General features: G+C 34.1%; 1 protein-coding gene across 2 annotated transcripts; it reads left to right on the plus strand.

Annotated features, from left to right (window-relative positions):
• Window positions 1-3,933: 3,933 nt before the first annotated feature.
• LOC129902231 (WD40 repeat-containing protein HOS15) lies at window positions 3,934-16,617 on the plus strand. Of its 2 annotated transcripts, XM_055977347.1 has the most exons (14): window positions 3,934-4,096; window positions 7,008-7,153; window positions 7,248-7,629; window positions 7,786-7,880; window positions 7,995-8,041; window positions 9,410-9,560; window positions 9,647-9,710; window positions 11,771-11,929; window positions 12,028-12,149; window positions 12,826-12,900; window positions 13,747-13,800; window positions 13,897-13,970; window positions 14,890-14,964; window positions 16,040-16,617. In XM_055977347.1, the coding sequence occupies exons 1-14, from the start codon at window positions 4,036-4,038 to the stop codon at window positions 16,257-16,259; spliced, it is 1,725 nt and encodes a 574-aa protein (XP_055833322.1). In that variant the 5' UTR covers window positions 3,934-4,035; the 3' UTR covers window positions 16,260-16,617. The 2 variants fall into 2 exon arrangements, with proteins under 2 accessions (XP_055833322.1, XP_055833323.1); XM_055977348.1 differs by lacking the exon at window positions 3,934-4,096 and having other exon boundaries at window positions 7,034-7,153; window positions 7,240-7,629.
• The last annotated feature ends 1,057 nt before the right edge of the window (window positions 16,618-17,674 follow it).

Below are 17,674 nucleotides of genomic sequence, written 5' to 3' on the forward strand. Positions count from 1 at the left end.
ACTCAATTTGATTGGGCCCAGCTCTAATACTATATTAAGAAATAGATATTAGACTTAACTTATTCATCAAAGTTAACTCATGAGGTAATGATTATTCAAGATTATATAAGGAGATCAAACTTTTTAATGCCCTCCGATGTGACACTCAACAATCCTTGCACGCTCAGGATTGAACATATTGAGTGAGGACGGGGGGAGGGGGAGGGAGCAAAATTGAAAATAATGGATCTGACTCTAATATCATGTTCAAGTGATGGATTTTGAATCTAACTTAAGCACAAAAATTCCCCTAATGTCTACAGTTGTGAGACTAAACTATTTGTGAGGAAAAGAAAATCTCTTAAAGTGAACGGACAAAATTATAATTTCCCAATCTCTGAGAGTGAATTCACATACTATATATTCTTCGATTTTGTTATTATCTACAATTTTCTTTATTTCGATTATCATATCATATGTTGTTGCTATTTATTGAGTGTGAATACTTGAATACTGTATTTTTATTTTCTTACTTAATTTTATAGTTATATTTTAATTGAGAGTCTATCATAATAGTCTTTTTACGCTGAATAATATTGCGTATACACTATTTTTCTCATAACCACTTATAATTGCACTTGAGATGTTGTTGTTGTTGTAAGTTGAGGTGCAGATTCTTTTGGGTAAGCATATTAATAGGTCTAGTGGGACCAAGTATGTAGAGCTATATATATCCACACTATATTAAAAGAATGAATATCATTAAAATATTAATTAAATTTTTTATCCTTCATTAAAGGATTTTACTTTAAATAAAATTATTTTTTCACCATTTTTCTTTAATTATTATATCATTATTTTAATGATATTAAATATTCACTATTATATAAATCCTAAAATAATTGACCTATACAAATCCTAAAATAATTGGCCAACTCCTAAATATTTAATAAATCCGTAAGGTAAAATATTTTGTTTATTAAGGTATTTAGCTATTATATCTTTATTTATTTGTAATAGGTAACAGCTCCATATATTTAGTACTTAAAAATGACTAAAATTTTGCTTATTAAATCTTTTTCTATTTAAACTATATTAAAAGTTCAAAGTAAAGTATACGAAATATTGGCATAAAAAGTAGGAAATTTTATTTGCTGTTAGGATTTTTTTAAAACTTATAAGTGCTATTAGTATTAGTATTCTTGATGTAAAATTTCTTACTTTTTATGCCAATATTTCGTGTACTATTTTTTCCTTTCTTTGAATTCTTATGAGCAATATAATTTATTGCAGAAGTTCATAGTTTTAACAAATGAAAAATCTCACTATTCTTTGATACATTAACTTGTATATTTTATAGCTAAAGAAAAATGAATTACCGACGACAAGTTAACAGAAAATTAAAATTTATCGCTTATTCTATTTAGTGATGAATTAGTATCGAATTATTAGGAAAAAAAATTAAGTACGAGTAATTTGGCAATTGATTAATAAGGGGGTTTGTATTTAAGTCTATTTTTTTCCTGTAATATTTATTGCCAAATAAGGTACACATGCTTTGATCACGCACAAAGCGCGTACACTAAACTAGTATAAGTAGAAATACAGAAAGTTCTTTTTCTTCCAGAAAAAGTCGTGTGCCTAAATATGTCGTCCTTCGGCTGGTATTGGGCTGATGAAGAAATATTAGACAAGGTTTTCTTTTGATTTATGGTTAATTACGCGAATTGATAAATATTATTAGTATATTATTTAATATAGCTATAGTTTTAAAAAAATCCACAAATTGACTATAGTTTAATGAAATTTGTTATTAGCCAAAGTTGGGAGCTCATATACAAATCTGGAAGCGAATATACAAATCTCTAAAGCAAATTTATATTTTCTTTGGTAATTGTATATTTCGGAGCTCATATACAAATTTGTGGAGGCATAGATACTAATTTCTAAATGTTTGCATTTGTATACAAAGGGAATTTAGGGGTTCATATACAAATTTCTAAAGCAAATTTGTATTTGTATATACAATCTCTCTGAAAATCTAATTTGTATAATGCAGCAAGATATACAAACGGGAAAGTCCAGTTTGTATAATACAACGAGATATACAAACAAAGATTGACATAACAACTGAAACTATAGCTATGGAATGTAATTTGACAAACTGTAACCGAAGAATCTAATTATTTTTTAAATCTTTGCTATTTTTGAAAGTTACTCTAATTTACTATTGCCAAGTATACTAGTCCAAGTAAATTCATTGTTCAAGAAAATAAAAGTCACATAGCAATTTCAAAATACTGGTTTGTGTTTGTTATCCTTCAAGAAAATAAAAGTCTCATATGTATGATCAAAAGTTTAAATCTCTAATTTGTTGTATTAAATCTCCCCTTTCATTTATTTAAATGGTGGTTATAAAAGTTTGATTTGATGGACTTAATGCTTTTTCTCTTTCTAAAGGGTAAGTGCATGCATACTCAATTTTGGTTAAGTTATGATTTAAACGTGTTCTTTATACCTTATAACTTTAGATATTGCATATCTAAAGTTAATCTTGACAAAATTCAATTTAAATAAAATTCAGTTATTTTTATTTGAACTCTAAACATGTTATTTTATATGAACTTTGTGCACGTATGACTGACAATTTTTGTTTGAACTTCAGTTATATGAAATGTTGTATTTGACAAATTCTAACTTCAAAAAATACAAGTTAAATAATAATGTGTAAAGCCATAAAACCTCTTTTAATTTGTTTCTCTCCTTATTGTTCAAAGAAGAATTAATTTTGTTAAGTGTATACGCACTTTGTATGAGAAAGAAATAATATAAATATTATGATTGTATAATGAGATATTATTAAGAATATGGAAGGGGAGCCTTGGAGTAACTGGTAAAGTTGCTGCCATGTGACCAGGAGGTCACGGATTCAAGCCTTGGAAACAGCCTCTGGCAGAAATGCAAGGTAAGGCTGCGTACAATAGACCCTTGTGGTCGGGTCCTTCCCCGGACCCTGCGCATAGCGGGAGCTTTAGTGCACCGGGCTACCCTTTTCAATGTGAGATTTCACTGGGTTATTGTTCATATTATTAAGAATATGCCATATTTTTACCTTTGAGAGTTTTTCCATTTAATCGCATAATTTTCCCTTCAAATGAGCTGATATTTAATTATTTTTTTCCTTCAAATGAATTAATCTTTACTTTTTGCTCTTAGAAAATTGAGCTTATGCTTAGCGGTATATTTAGCTCTTTAATGAAGTGGGGCATAACTTGTCGGACATCTTAATGCAAAAAATATAAATTTATAACCATGAAAAAGTTATCTGCATTGAAGTACAAAAATTAGAAAGGAAAAATTATTTGATTGAGTGCTTTTTAAAAATTAATTATTGATTTTAGCGATATTTTTTATTTATTACCATTTATAGCAATATATAACAATACTATGATAAATCTATATTTGTATTAAAAGTGAATTATGCATACAATATAAATGTATTATAAGTGTTTTAAAATATATATTATGTTTGTGTAGTAAAAAACTAATATAATGTATTATAAGTCTATTAAAATATGTGATAAATGTATTATCCATCTATAAAACTTGTATTATATATGTTTTATAAATAATTCTCTGCAATATGTATTAAAACTGTATTATAAGTGTTCAGTGAAATTATTTTTTTATTGCTATAAATAGTAAATATTTTCTTAATATTGTATATTTATGTAAGTTTCCAATTAGAAACCAACACAGAAACAGGGCCGAAGTGCAAATGACCCATGTTTTCAGCTTGAATTCAGATTTAGCAGGCCCAACATTTTGTTCAAAAATTGTAAATGGGCTGGACAGCCCAAATTCTAATAGCACACGAAAGGCCCAAATCCAAAATTGCAAATCACCCAGCACATCGATGAAGATGACGTTTGCTACGGAAAAACACATCTATTTGTAACGTCTCCTTCATAGATATCTCTGTCCGTTTCTCCCTCTCTAAAATCTCGGAGAGAGAAAGCACATGGTGTTTGTTTTCTCCAGCGTCAATTCGGGAAGATGATCTCTCTTACTTCGTCGGAGCTCAACTACCTGGTTTTCCGGTACCTTCAAGAATCAGGTTTTCTTCTTCTCTCTCTGTTCGGCTGTTAACATGTGTTTTCCTAGGGTTCAATTAGTAATTGCTTCTCACAATTTATATCGCTTGTTTTGTATCCGTGTGTTTCTCTGAGAAATTGATATTTTGTTTCGATTTTGATTTCCCCGTTTGACTTAGGGTTATAGCTTTGGTTATGATATACTCCGTTTGCTTTGTTTTATTTTATTCTCGAACGCTTATGTAACACTCCCTTCCGTAACAGCTCGTTTGGTGTTTTTCACTTACTGAAAGTTAATTTGAACAATTTTTAAAAATCTGACTGGAGCAATTTATGTTTTGAGTGTTAAAGTTTGGATATTTTGGAGATATAGGAGGAGTACTGTTAGTTGCAACAATACTTTGTAACACTCCCTCTTGTACCATCTCTTTTGGCGTTTTTTGCTCATTCAAAGTTAATTTGAACAATTTTTCAGGTAAATCCAACCAGAGCACTTTATGTTGTTTTTGTGTTAAATTTTGGATATTTTGAAGATATAGGAGGAGTACTGTTAGCTGCAATTGTTCATGCTTGGCAAACAAATACATCTTAAAAATGTTTTAGTTAAACTTTACTTAGTTTGAATCTCAAGAAGAAAAAAAGTGTGGAACGTTTTAAGACGGAGGGAGTAATTTCTGCTTTTGAAACAATGCCATGAAAGATAGACTAACTTCGAGCAATCTGTAGTTTTCAAGTTGTAATACCTGAAAACTGCTAAAAGTTGTATTTTCATGCTTGTGACTGGCTATGGAATTTTCCTATTGTCTTCCATTTATGTTTGGTCTTTTGTTATCATCTTGTTTCTAAGATTGTAAGTTTGTGGTTATTTGTCCACAATAATGGAGAGTTTTGTATTCAGGTAGAGATTAGAACACCAATTGTTGCTAAGCATTAGGTCAACAAAGAAAATACTTTGGAAAGGAGGTGGATGTTATTCTTTATAAATAATAATCTTTCGGGTCTTATGGTCATCCCCAAGAGAGGAAGCTTCAAGTATCTTGGGTGATGATGATGTCACACATCGCATTAGAGTAGAGTAAAAGAAATGGAGGCCCACGTTCAGTGTCCTATTTGATAAGAATGTGCCACAGAGACTTAAAGGTAAGTTTTATAGAGTGATTGTTAGACCAACTATGCTGTGTGGTGCAAAGTGTTGTTCGGTTAAGAATTCACACGCTCAAAAAATGAATGTAGCATAGATGAGGATACCCATATAGATATAGATGTGTGAGTATACTAGGAAAGATAAGATCACGAACGAAAATATACGGGGCAAAGTGGGAGTAACCTTAGTGGTGGACAAGATGTGGAAAGGGAGTCCGAGATGGTTTGGGCATGTAAAGATGAGGAGTACAGATGCCCCAATGAGGAGGTGCAAAAGGTTAGTAGTGATAGGTCTAAGGAGAGATAGAGGTAGACCAATGAAGAATTGGAGAGAGAGGTGATTAGACATGACATAACACATCTTCAACTCACCGAGGACTTGACCCTAGATAGTGAAAGCATGGAGGTTGAAGATTAGGGTAGAGGGTTAGTAGGTAGTTGAGCGATTTAACTCTTTCCTATGGGTAGGAGAGCATGGCTCTAGCTTAGAGCACCATGCTCCCTTGTCTATTCATCAGTACCATATTATTATTCTATTATTATCTTATTCTTCAAAGTCGAGGATCTTTCGGAAACAATCTTTCTACCACCACGAGGTAGGATTAAGGTCCACGTACACTCTACCCTCCCAAGGCCCCACCTATGGGATTTCAGTGGGTCATGTTGTTGTTGGTTTATTATCTTATTCTTCAATTGTATTACTACTGATGTTGTTGTTATTTGGGTTATTTTTTGGTTGTCAGTGCTTTCCTTTTCTACCATGTTTTCACCATAACTTTTATTCTTGTATTTGTCTAACCCGTTTTTGAAAATACTTTTCTTGAGTCGAAGGTCTATCAGAAACAATCTTTCTACCTCACACAAGGTTCACACAAGGTAGGGGTAAAGTTTGCGTACACGCACCCTTCCCAGACCCCACTTATGGGATCACGCTAGGTGTGTTGTTGTTGTTGTTGTAGGGTCTTATGTTCTTCCAATACTGAGGACTGAGGACCCACATTCACACTTGTTTTTGGAGTGTTCTCACTCCAAACGTATCTGGATTACATTACTCTAATGGATGGCTGTTGGACAGATTGGCGATGTCTAACACAAAAATCTATTCAACTGCTCTACTACTGTCCTCCATTTGCACTGCCTCTGTCGCACAATATGCACATGCAAGACAATCTCTCTGAGTCTGTTCCCCACTCCTTATATTAATGAATTCTTCTTCTGGGGTGTAGTAGTCTGGAATTTTCACTGGAAAATGTGTTTAGAAAGGACATGTCTGTCCTACCGCAAAGTTTCTGCTTTATCCAATTTGGATTACTGTGGAACCCCAAAATGTCGGTTAGTTAGGGATGGTTATCTTAACTGCTTAAAGACACACCTTTCTCAGTTGATCTCGTGATGTTCCTTTCAGCACAAAGGTGTTCTGTCTAAATTTGTCAGGCCATCAGAGTACGCTTAAATGTGCAGGTTGTGATTTTCATTTAGAAGAAAGTAGTTGTCTTGGGCCTCTTCTCTTGTTTCTCCTCCATGACTTTCTTTGTTCTTCAATTTTTTTCTGATTTGATTAAATTAATTTGACACATCCATTTCTTGCAACTTTGTTGCTACAATGGATATATTAGGTAAAATGAACCCTTAAAATGCTTGGTCTCTTAGGTTATCATTCTTATATCTTCTGTTTATGTATTCATTTGAATTGAAGTTCTCTTAATATTTCTGGTTTCATAGTCTTAGTAACCACTCTTTGTTGTTTAGGGTTGTCATCTTGATACTCCTGGTTTTCTGACTTCTTTGCAGGGTTCACACATTCAGCATTTGCGTTAGGATATGAGGCAGGGATCAATAAGAGCACAATAGATGGAAATTTAGTTCCTCCTGGTGGTCTTGTTACCTTTGTACAAAAGGGAATTCAATATCTTGAATTGGAAGCAAATTTGAGCACTGTAAGTGTGGATTTTATCATACTTTGATGTTTGAGTCCTGAGTTTAAGGTATTTTGAGAACTTCCAACTGACTGATAATAAATAAGTCATGCAGGATGACACAGATATGGACGAAGACTTCCAATTTTTACAACCCATTGATCTTATCACCAAGGATGTATATGAGCTACATAAAATAATAAAAGAAAAAAAGGAAAAGCTTCGGAAAGATAAACCTAGGGGAAAGGATAAGGATATCAATGACCGTGAGCCGGAGCATGAACGGGAACCTGCTAGAGAAAGAGAGAAGGAAAAACAACAGAAGGAAAAAGAGAAAGAGCGAGAGCGAGAGCGAGAGAGAGAAAGAGAAAGAATTGAGAAGGATAAGGAGAGAGAGAAAAATAAGGACAAAGAAAAACCACGTGAGGATCTCATGGACGCGAAACCCAATGGAGATAAAGAGATTGTTAGACATGAGGAGAATGGAAAGGCTGGAGGTATTATATATCTTTATCTTCTTACTTGCAAATTTTTACAAACTTTACTGCAAAACATCTGGAACATACGTGCATCTGATACATTTGGTCTCAACTTATTAATTGTGTTAAAGCATAAAGTTCCTACTCACCTGACTTTTTGGAGTTTCAAAATAGATCCAGAGCCCATGGAGATTTGCACAAGCTCAACCTCCTTGCCATGTGAAATACTGAGTTCTGATCTACTGATTTTGGAGGGCCATACATCTGAGGTGCGATTAGACAATATCTACAGCTCCTCAAATCAGTATCACTCTCATTTAATGATTTGATAAATTTTGTTGATATCATCATGACTATTTTTTGTTGTTCTTAAACTTATGCAGGTTTTCGCATGTGCCTGGAGTCCAGATGGTTCACTTCTTGCATCTGGGTTAGCACATTAGTATTTCTTTGATGCTGCTCTTAAATAGGAACCAAGTTATATTCTATTTTTATTCTCCTCTCTCCATTTTGTGGATTTTAGCACTTTGGAGATGATCATTGTTCTTTTCCAACGCCTAGTTGTTAGTATCTAATTCATTTCGTAAATCCATTTTAAACCTCTTACCCTCTGGACTACTTTAGACTTTATCGAGTATTCACATTTGTGCGCTAGATGCATTTACCTGGTTCATACATCAAACATTTACTAGTGGGGAATATGATTTAGTCTTGTTAGAGCACTTCTAATATTATTATTAGTATTATTTTATTATTTTGTATATATTTAACTTAGTCTTCACTTTTAGCTTTATTTGTTATGATGACATCAATTGAGCTTAAATGGAGAAGTGAGGATTCATATAGACAACTCCAACTTGTTTGGTATTGAGGCATAGACACATAGTAGTTGTTGTATACATCAAATATATACTATAGAGGAGGATGCCTTATGGGGAAGTGAGTAAACCATCTATGTTTATATAGTATAATCATCCCTTTTGTGAATGAAATATCCTTCATCAAAAAATATATAGTATAACTAGTAAACACCACACCTTGGTAAAAAGGCATACAGTAGAGTCAATCCAAAAGGATTTTGTCCAAAAGTAGAAATTTAAGTCTCAGAAGTAATCAGGTCTATATACGAGACAGGGAAAGGAAATGTTGGTCTTAGAAAATCAGCAAGTCTTACTATTTAAAAGGGGGAAACAAATAATAAATTGCCATCCCCTATATACCGATAGAGTAATGTGTCGTACCTAGATCGTTGTAGATATTTCTGAGGACATCCATTTGTCTTCTCAAAGCATGCCTGCTTATTAGCATGTGACTTTTCAACATCTTAAGGCTTTGTTTTACGTTGTACCCTGAATTAGTTCATTGAAGGAAATGTCCTTGCATTGAGAATTTTGTTTATGATGTCTCTTCGTGAGATTATAACCCTCCTTCATATTTCTTGACCACAATAGATCTCTTCTTTTGGTTCAAGTTCTCTGCTTTGTCACTGTAATGCTACCATTGACTTGTATGTCAGCAGTCAATAGTATCGACATCTAAACAAATGATTCATTTTGAAATGAGACTATACTGCACCAAAGTCTTGAACCATATTGACTTACAAATAACCAAAGTTTTGAATGTCATTACTATGTGGTATGTTTCTCGTCGTACATTTCTTGAGTTCAGTGTTCTAAATTGCAAAATCTTTTGAACAGGGTATGCTCACATCTAAAGCTCAAGACCAGCCTTAGATTTTTATTAGGATTTTTACCTGTTCTCACAAGTTACAGCTAATTATATGAAATCCTGAATTCAGGTCTGGAGATTCTACTGCTAGAATTTGGACAATTGGAGATGGTCCTTGTAATTCCCATATGCAAAATGGGCCTGTAAATGTCATGGTATTAAAGCATTTTAAAGGTCGAACATATGAGAAAAGCAAGGATGTCACTACACTTGAGTGGAATGTAAGTTTTTTTTAAGAGATTGTTACTGGCTGTCCTTTTTATTTGTCTTTCCTAGTTTCTGTATCTATGGCTTCTTTCTTGTGTAGGGCGAGGGAAACCTACTTGCAACAGGTTCTTATGATGGCCAAGCAAGAATTTGGAACCGAGATGGTAAGCAATCTTCTTTTAACATTTTCTTGCTCTTGAACAATGGAGTATGGGAAAATGCAAAATTTAAGTTGGTACCGACGATATTGGGTGTATGAGATACCATTGAGTGGTAGGAGATGTAATCTCTATGTTTTAATGGCCTTTAAAAATATTTTTGGGGGAGGATGTAGATTATTTTATTATCATAGCACCGAGAGGGTGCTGATTTACAGCATGTGCAAACAACAACTACATCAGTCAAACAAGTTGGGGTCAGCTATATGAATCCCCACTTTTGAGTTGTTCTACAGTATACATGATAACTTCCATAACTGAAACTGAGAAGCTCTAACCTTTCTGGAATTGCTAGCATTTGCCTGTGAAGGATTGGTCCTCTTGAAATCACTTTGCTACTGTAGTCAACATCGGTGCAATTCATCCCTCATTTCTCCTTTGCTTATTTAACTTCCCTTTTTAGAGGGATGATCAGAATCCTCATGTCCAGCTATCAAGACCTGCAATTACCCCCCTGAAGAACTATGATGGATCACAGATTTGATTCTAAAAGGCATGTGAGAGACCCAATTTATTATCCACCAATCTCCATAGAATTTTAAACATCTACCACCTTGAAAGGATTGTTGTAAATATACATTAGCTGCAGAAGCTCCCTAACTTTTGCTACGTAGTAAAAGGTAGCCTCCTGCCCATTAGTTTTCAGCCTCGAGAGGTGTGAACCCCTTACAAGACCAAAACGATGATCTGTATCAGGAGATTTCTGCAAGCTAACGAAAGTATTGTTGTACAAATATACTAGCTATAGTATCTCCCTAACTTAGCCCCTGGATTTGCTTCAATGGCAAAGATAGTATAGCGAGATGTATGGTAGGCGCACTTCACGAGATCGAATTCTATTGGTTGTGAAGTCTGATAAACGAGAGGAAAAACTAGATGGTGAACCTATTATCCACCAAATTTCAAAACTGATATCAGCAGCTTTCATGGTTATAACAAAAAAGAATCTACCTAACTTATGCTACTTATTATTAGATGGTAGCCTCCTTCACATTAGTTTTTAACTGTGAGAGATGTGAATTTATAGACTAAAAAGAAGACTCTATCAGGAGGTTTCCAGAGGCCAGTTTATTGAAGGGTATGGTTTAATGGTCAATGATGTGGGATGAAAACCATGGGAGATCAAGGGTTAAATCTCACTGGAGGCAAAAGACGGTAGGTGGGTTTTTCTGTTTGTCTAAGCCTGGTGAGTAATTGTGCTGGTGGGAGGTAGCAATTGTCCAACGGAATTATCGAGGTGCACATAAGCTGACCTGGACAACACCTTTATTTTTACTAGGCCAATATATCACTGGCAAATAGCAATACTCAGAGAGATTGTCTTGCATGTGCATATTGTGGGTCATCTATTGTCAAAGATTGTTAACAATAGATCTCCCTGTCTCAACATCTTTGAGCACCATGCATGCCCCTCTCCACCCCCAGAACAATTGAAGAAATTGAAGAACAAACAAGCTCCTGGCAGAACAATAACTGAACAGAATATTAAATTATGGTTGTGATATGTTTATAAGTATATTTTATGCAGTGGTACTGGGAACCAAAGGCCATCTTTTGCATCAAGTATAGCAGATTGCTCAAGATAAATAAATTTTATGATTCATGCTGGTTTGCACAAAATGAGCTAATCCTCTCTTAAAGGGTCCTGCAGGCTGCAACGAATGCATCATCTAAGTTTTTGCCGGCCTGATCAAAAACACATATGTAGAAATGGCATCTTCTTAAGCAACCCGAAATTTCATTACATCAATTTAGTTTCCCAATTAACTCACTTACTTCCCTTTTCACAAATGGAAAGAGTTTTCTTTTTTTCGACTATTCTTAGTCATGGTTTGGTCAATTTCAGAATATGTTAACAGTTATCCAACTGGTTTCTTTTGTCCAAAAGTTTTAACTTCTGTTGAGGTCATTCCTTGCTTATTGTGTGGAGCACCTGTCTTATCTTATGGCACTAAATGTCTAATGTTGATATTCATGATTGATCTTACGAGTCACTTCATAACCAGGGGAACTGGTAAATACTCTAATCAAACATAAAGGGCCAATCTTCTCTTTGAAGTGGAATAAGAAAGGTGATTATCTCCTTAGTGGTAGTGTAGACAAAACTGCAATTGTATGGGATGTAAAGTCAGGCGAATGGAAGCAGCAATTTGAATTTCATTCAGGTGCTTTACCTTGTTCTGTTTTAGTGCTGAACTGTTCCACTATGACACAGTTTGGTTTCTCTTTCTTGTCTAACCATTTATATATAATTGTATTCCAGCTCCAACTCTTGATGTTGATTGGCGAAACAACAATTCTTTTGCGACCTGCTCCACTGATAACATGATTTATGTTTGTAAAGTTGGAGAGAGTCGGCCTGTCAAAACGTTCTCCGGGCATCAGGTGATGTTCCAGTACTCTTTTTTGATGGGAAAAGGTGTTCCATATTTGGTTACTGTTGCCTGTAAATATTTTATTGGAGCTGGTGTACTGTGCACCTTTGTGAGGAGAGACAGGAGGACAAGAAGGGCTAAAAAGATCAACTCCCTTGAGCCATGTACTCATCACATCATACAATGCTCTCAAAAATGTTTTAAGACAAAAGCCTAACTGTGAACATTATCCTAAAATATGTTTACCATTATTGCCTTGGTTGACTTAACTGATTATTAAGACGCAGCCTGTATTTATTCCATCTCAATATGCCTTTTTTGCTCATGATGTTTTTACTTGTAGTTACACATTTGGTGTACCAAGGGTGATAGGCTAAAGAATCTTATGAGTTATGACCCCTTCCTCTAGCCATGGAAAAAAATGGTTAGGCTGCCAGAAGATTTCTCAAACAAAGCATAATCATGCAACTGTCACAAGAATTTTTTAAACAATCATTTCCTTACCTTCTATCTGGAATTTCATCTTACAAGTTGTAGTTTTAATGTTGTGTGTTCCAGAATACATACTATTTTGCGAGTTTAAGTCCTATTCAAATGCAAGCTTTTAACATGCTAGATTGTAAGAATGCAATTTTCTAGCGCTCTCTTTGTGAGCGTTGTTAAAAGTTTTTATCTTGTTATTGCAGAGTGAAGTCAATGCAATCAAGTGGGACCCCTCAGGATCTTTGTTGGCTTCATGCTCTGATGACACCACAGCTAAGGTAATTGCTAACGGACGCTCTCATTAAATTAATAGCTGGAGAAGTTTCTTCCACACCTTTCAGAAAATCGCTGACTAGGGTATTCCTATTACCTAGTCTGCACTAATTGCACTCGTATAGTTATCTAAATTCTGAATTTAGTCATTACTGATTAGCTGATACAAATGTTTGTACTTTTATTTTTCTTCTGATAATTCTGCTTATCATCTTTTGTTTCTCTTGGGAGTCCTGATTGATGTCTTTTATTCATTTAACATAATCAAATAGTTGAATGTAATGTCTTGCATCTGTAACCAGTACCTACTATCCAGGTAGTGCAAAGAATGTGGTAATTTGTTTTCTGGTAATCAATAAGCTCTCCCTTAACCTCATAGAAAAACTGTCTCAATCCCATGCTTGTGGGGTTCACTATATCCATTCTGCTCTATCTTGGGCTTGTTTCATTTCACTGTGAAGTTAATTGTCCTTTTAGGACAAATTTGTTCTCTCAAGTTAGGGATTCTCTACATCTCACACCAGCCCCTGGCCCCTGGCTGTCGTATACCTTTAGCATTTCATGAAAAAAAGAAGTTATCTTGCTTGGCCTCTTCAATCACAAAACATAAATAAATAAAATTTGCATTTCGACATAGATTCCTGAATACTAAATCAATAATCCCAAGCTAGTTCAAACACGTTCTAGAACTTCAGTTGCTTTATATAAATTATTTTTTAGTATAAGAAGATATTGCATGGATGTTGATTCACATTTTCACTTTAAGATAGGATTTCATATTTATTGATCCTATGAATCACTGTTGATTATTGTTGCGTAAAATTGGTGGATGACCCTTATTTTCTGTGCAGATATGGAGCGTGAAACAAGATACCTGCTTGCATGATTTCAGAGAACATGCCAAGGTGCAGCATAGAAGTTTATATACATATACACACTTCTCTTTTGTTTGATTCGGTTAATTGGATTACACATCAATTAATTATGTTCAATTTTTTTAGGAGATCTATACCATCAGATGGAGTCCATCTGGCCCTGGTACGAGCAACCCAAATCAACAGTTGTTGCTGGCAAGGTATATGTTACAAAGATCAACCCCTCAGGGATTTCTCAGTTATCAAAAACCTATTGCCATAGATCATACTTTGCATGATCTACTGTTTCTATCATAATTGTCTGTTACTTCGAAACTTCAAGGCTCTCTTTCCTATCAGATCGTCCTATGATTGTATCATGATTAATGGGTTAAGGGATGACCGTTCTCTATGTTACATAGTTTTTGGTGATCTATAGAGAATTAACAAATTACTGTTCTGGATATAATACAAAGTTACTGCTCATCAAAAAATATTATCGTTTTAAACTTGTTTTCCTCCTTGTATTGAGTTGTTCTTGCTGATCCATGGATTTTCTACTTTTACCACTTGAAGCTTGTTTTCTTCTCAGCGATTCATGGTGAAGATGGCAAGTTAACGATCGAAACTATTAAACCAATTATAACCCCCTCTTATCTTCGACATAGCCTTCAAATTGAGTTCAATCCCAATCTTATTTTTCTACACCTTAAAAGGTAGCTATTTAGTATTGGAATGAAATGGGCTAGAACTCATTTGGATGAATATAGAGGATTTAGATGGCCAAACTCTACTAATTGGTTGGGACTGAAGCATACATCGTTGATTTACGCTTCTTATATTTCATAGAGTGAATATCTCCAAAAATATATGATGATGCACATTAGGAGCTCTATTATTGGCCCCCACTCTTGCCTTCCTAATCTTTTAATTTCCTTTAATATTTCCTTATTTTGCTACCTGCATGTAACATTTGTCTATGAAATAGCTTAGGTTTGTCTGATTTGCTATATGTTCTACAGCCTTTCATACTCTGAGGAACAACCCGAGTGTTAGAAAATGAGTATCTTATTTTGTGGTACTTCACTCTTATATTTCTTGTGCCTATTCTTTCCACCTAACTTTTAATTTCTTGTGCAGCGCTTCTTTTGACTCCACAGTGAAGCTATGGGATGTTGAAGTTGGCCGTCTCGTCCACAGCTTGAATGGTCATAGGTAATGGATGTAATTTTCTTGTTGCTTATTATGTTTTCCAGGAAAAATGCTGTGAGGTGATCACACAATCTCATAGAAGAAATCATTGCTGCTTAACAAAAATAGTTGCATCAAGTAAATTACTCGTGGGACAAAAATAAACTCCTACACTGGTGATTTTTTCGTTTTGCTTGGTTGAACTAATGATTTCTTTTGGTTATTTTTATTACTATAACTATTAGGGGTCGTTTGGTTTGAATACAAGTTATGATGGAATTAGTTATGATAGGATAAATTATGTTGGGATTAATTATGCTGAGATAAGTTATGGTGAGATTGTTTCTTATTGAGCGTGTAGTTTGTTGTATTCAAAATAATATGCATTGCATAAATTTTAAGAATAGGTTATTTGTTTACAAAAATAACCTTCACTTTAAATATTTTTATTTATGCATTTCTATGATGTCTGTATGTATTTAAAAATAAAACTTTCTTCTTATTTAATTTAAAAATAGAATTTTCATTTTAAGTTTGTTAAAGTAAAAAGAGATTTATGAAAAAATCAAAATATAAATAAACATAAGAATTAGTCAAATAAATTTATAAATAAAAATTATATTATATAGTGTAATTTTTTAATAGAAAAAATATGAAGAATTATCATAAAAATAAGGAGCGAATGTTGTTATATATGGTATTAAAAATAATGTAAATATATATGAATGTGAAAAGTGAGGTATAAAAAATATTTAAAGGGATATATTTGTCATTTATCTATTTTATTTCAGGATTAGTATACCACCCAAGAGGAGGTATAACTTATCCCGGTACTATTTATTAATCCCGAGATAAGTTATCCCGAGCTTGCCAACCAAACACCTACTTAAGTGCCGCTATCATTTAATCCCGGGATTATTTGGTGTTATCCTTCGCACCAAACGACCCCTTGCGTTTACTTTTAGGAGAGTGCCTCCAGGATAGCGTGGAAAAGCTAGACAGTTTCTCTTGTGTCCATCTTTTAAATATTTCTATTATTCTTGTTATGTGACTGAATTTCTGTTGGTACTCATTGGGGTGTCTTCCATTTTAAACCCAGGGATCCTGTTTACTCTGTTGCATTTAGCCCAAACAGTGAGTACTTGGCAACCGGGTCATTGGATAGGTGCTTGAATATATGGTCTGTGAAAGACGCCAAGATCATAAAAACGTACAGTGGAAATGGTGGAATCTTTGAAGTGTGCTGGAACAAGGAAGGCAACAAGGTTGCAGCTTGTTTTGCAGACAATGTGGTGTGTGTCTTTGATGTTCGGATGTAGGGTTGCAGCACAAACATGAAAAAGATCGTGTTGAAGATGGATGAAATCCTTCCATGCACTTGTAACAAGCAACGCTTGAATTGGTGGCAAAAGTGTGTTTGGTTGACGCATGTAGAATTGTAGAACAATTGATATTCAACAAATCAATATTTGTAGCGTGTTGTAGATATGCAGATAGGATCATGGCACTGACCTAGGTTTAGGTTTTGGTATAGCTGAAGCTGTAATTACAGCCATTGTACTGTGTTGAAGTGAGGAAGCTGCAGCGGCAGCGACTGTTCTGTCGCAACTATATTTGTTGCCCAAAATGTTGATATCAACTTACATTAATTGTATTTTCTCGCCAGTTTCAGGTTGACGTTCCACTGTAAACACAGTGGGAGTGGATTCGCCACTCTCTACTTCCAACCCAATATGACAGATTGAGATTGGGTTAGAACAGTATACAGGCAACATAGTTAGCAAAGCAGTTATACAAGCAACATTGTGTCCCATTTTTAGCCAAGTCTGTCCAAGCAATTGCAGGTTTTTTGAGACCATGTCCTTCCATGTAATTTTAGGTGTACCCTGTCCCCTTTTAGAACCTTCACTTACTATAGTTTTACAAATACAGACTGGTCCATTTACAGGTCAACGTAGAAAATATTCAGATCATCTTAAGCGGCCTTGCATTGTATCCAATGCGAGTTACCCTTTCTGACGAATGTGACTATTTCTAGTTCCTAAACTCGAAAATACTCATTTTGAAAAAACTGTACTTTATACTTGTTTAGAAAAATATCTACAAAATACCTAATAGGTATGTAGGTTGGAGGTATACAATTCACATGGTATATACTTTAGCGACATATCTGTGTACTATTTGTATTTGATATACAATTTACATGTTATATACAATAGCATGATTCAACTATTTATATAGTTTTCTCCATTGATGTCAATCAACTCTGCTCATGATTTTATACAGCATGCTACTAATATACAATTTACTGCAACAGAATATAACAACATATGTGATAACAAACCTTTCTAATTATTTCATTCTAGTAACTTTGGTTCAAACTCAGAGTTTGTAGTAAGAAATTCATTAAATATGTACAAATTGTTAATTTAGAACCTATTAACTTAAAAAGAATAAGAATTTCAAACTCATAATAACTAGATATTGGTGAATAAATAATTTTTTACCCACATAGATATATGTGTAAAAATCCTTTATGAAAAAGTCAAGGTACGTATCTCTTCTTTAAATGTGGGATGAAATGACCAGCTTCACAAGTCACAACATCCAAAATGAAGGATCAACACCATGCAATTTCAAAATAAAGGATAAAAAAAAGTAGGAAATAAAGACTAAAATGTCACATGGTATCGACAATATCAAATTTCAAATTCAAAGGGTATAAAATTTGAAA

The sequence above is a fragment of the Solanum dulcamara genome, chromosome 9 (genome assembly GCF_947179165.1).
Source record: "Solanum dulcamara chromosome 9, daSolDulc1.2, whole genome shotgun sequence".
Taxonomy (NCBI): domain Eukaryota; kingdom Viridiplantae; phylum Streptophyta; class Magnoliopsida; order Solanales; family Solanaceae; genus Solanum; species Solanum dulcamara.